Source organism: Ceratina calcarata, unplaced genomic scaffold, assembly GCF_001652005.2.
Source record: "Ceratina calcarata isolate Rehan_Ccalc_2016 unplaced genomic scaffold, ASM165200v1 scaffold532.2, whole genome shotgun sequence".
In the NCBI taxonomy this organism is placed as follows: Eukaryota; Metazoa; Arthropoda; class Insecta; order Hymenoptera; family Apidae; genus Ceratina; species Ceratina calcarata.
In genome coordinates, this window is record NW_017176477.1 from 12,789 (window position 1) to 13,949 (window position 1,161).

At 34.9% G+C, this 1,161-nt stretch overlaps 1 protein-coding gene across 1 annotated transcript in view; it reads right to left on the bottom strand.

The window, feature by feature from the left end:
* Positions 1 to 1,161, bottom strand: part of LOC108628651 (midasin) — a 51,420-nt gene that overhangs the window by 9,842 nt on the left and 40,417 nt on the right. The window contains exon 10 of the mRNA XM_018030726.2: positions 570 to 973. Coding sequence (XP_017886215.1) covers positions 570 to 973 — 404 coding nt within the window. The remainder of the gene's footprint in view (positions 1 to 569; positions 974 to 1,161) is intronic.

Sequence of the window (1,161 nt, forward strand, 5' to 3'; positions counted from 1 at the left end):
AGTGAAGTAAGGGGATGTCCCTTATTCTATTTATGACTAGACTGCATATCTTTATGTAAAATAAAACATTTATGTATGTTTTATATAAATATTTGTTAGGTCACTTAAACATTGAGTCATACATCCAGTATTTGATATTATGTATCGTGGCATTCATCATTTCTGCTAATTCAAATCCGCGGTTTATTTATGATCACTGTAAATTATACTGAAATTGTATTGTAAGTTAAGGTAGTAAATTTTACTTGCCATTTAATATTACCTCTCAAAATCATCTACCAAAGTTTGATGTTCATTTAATTTAACTATTATGATAATAATGATCATTTTCTTTCTTTACTTGGATTTATAATGTAGAATTCTATCATTAATTTATAAATAGAATAGAATAAAAGGTCTAAAATATTATTAATTATTAATTAATAAAATATTATTAAAGATATAAAATATTATTATTACTCGTCCATGTGAGAAAAAGCTTAAGCGTCCGGCAATAGGGGAACTCCCCTTATTCATCTCGTATTTCTGGAATTTCTATTGATCCATCTACAAGTTTCTTATGTGCTCACCTGAACGTACGGCCGCCGAGTACTCCTCCAAGCGTATAACGTCCTCGTTCGCCACAAACTTCCTCTCCGACCCGCACTCGAGCATCATTAAACGGAAGTACAAAACGATCGCGAAATTATTCGCCGTCGAGGGTTCGACGAGACCGAACGGTACCTCCACCGCGGATTTGTTTTCGAATAAGAATTTCAAACTAGCGGCTTCGTTACCGAGGCACTCGTTAATTTCCGCGATCAATCCGAACTCGCACTTGGACGTGATTTTCGAACTCCAGATACGACGTACCTCGAGATCATTTAATAAAGACCGTTCGTAGAAGTCGAGTAAGACGTGTTTCAAAAACGACGTCCCGTTCACGATCCGAGTTACACCGAGCAGATCTTGGAGGTCTATTTCCTGGTCGTGCCTGTAAATAGAAACCCCGGAGATTATTTTATGATTTATTAATAATTGTAATAATTTATGATAGCTAATAGTAATAATGAGAGAAGAAGAGGATGGACTATGTAAATGTCAGAGATATATCAGCTAAGAAAGGATACAACAGAAAAGGAGAAAACCAATACATGAACCAACGACAACGATATAAAATAA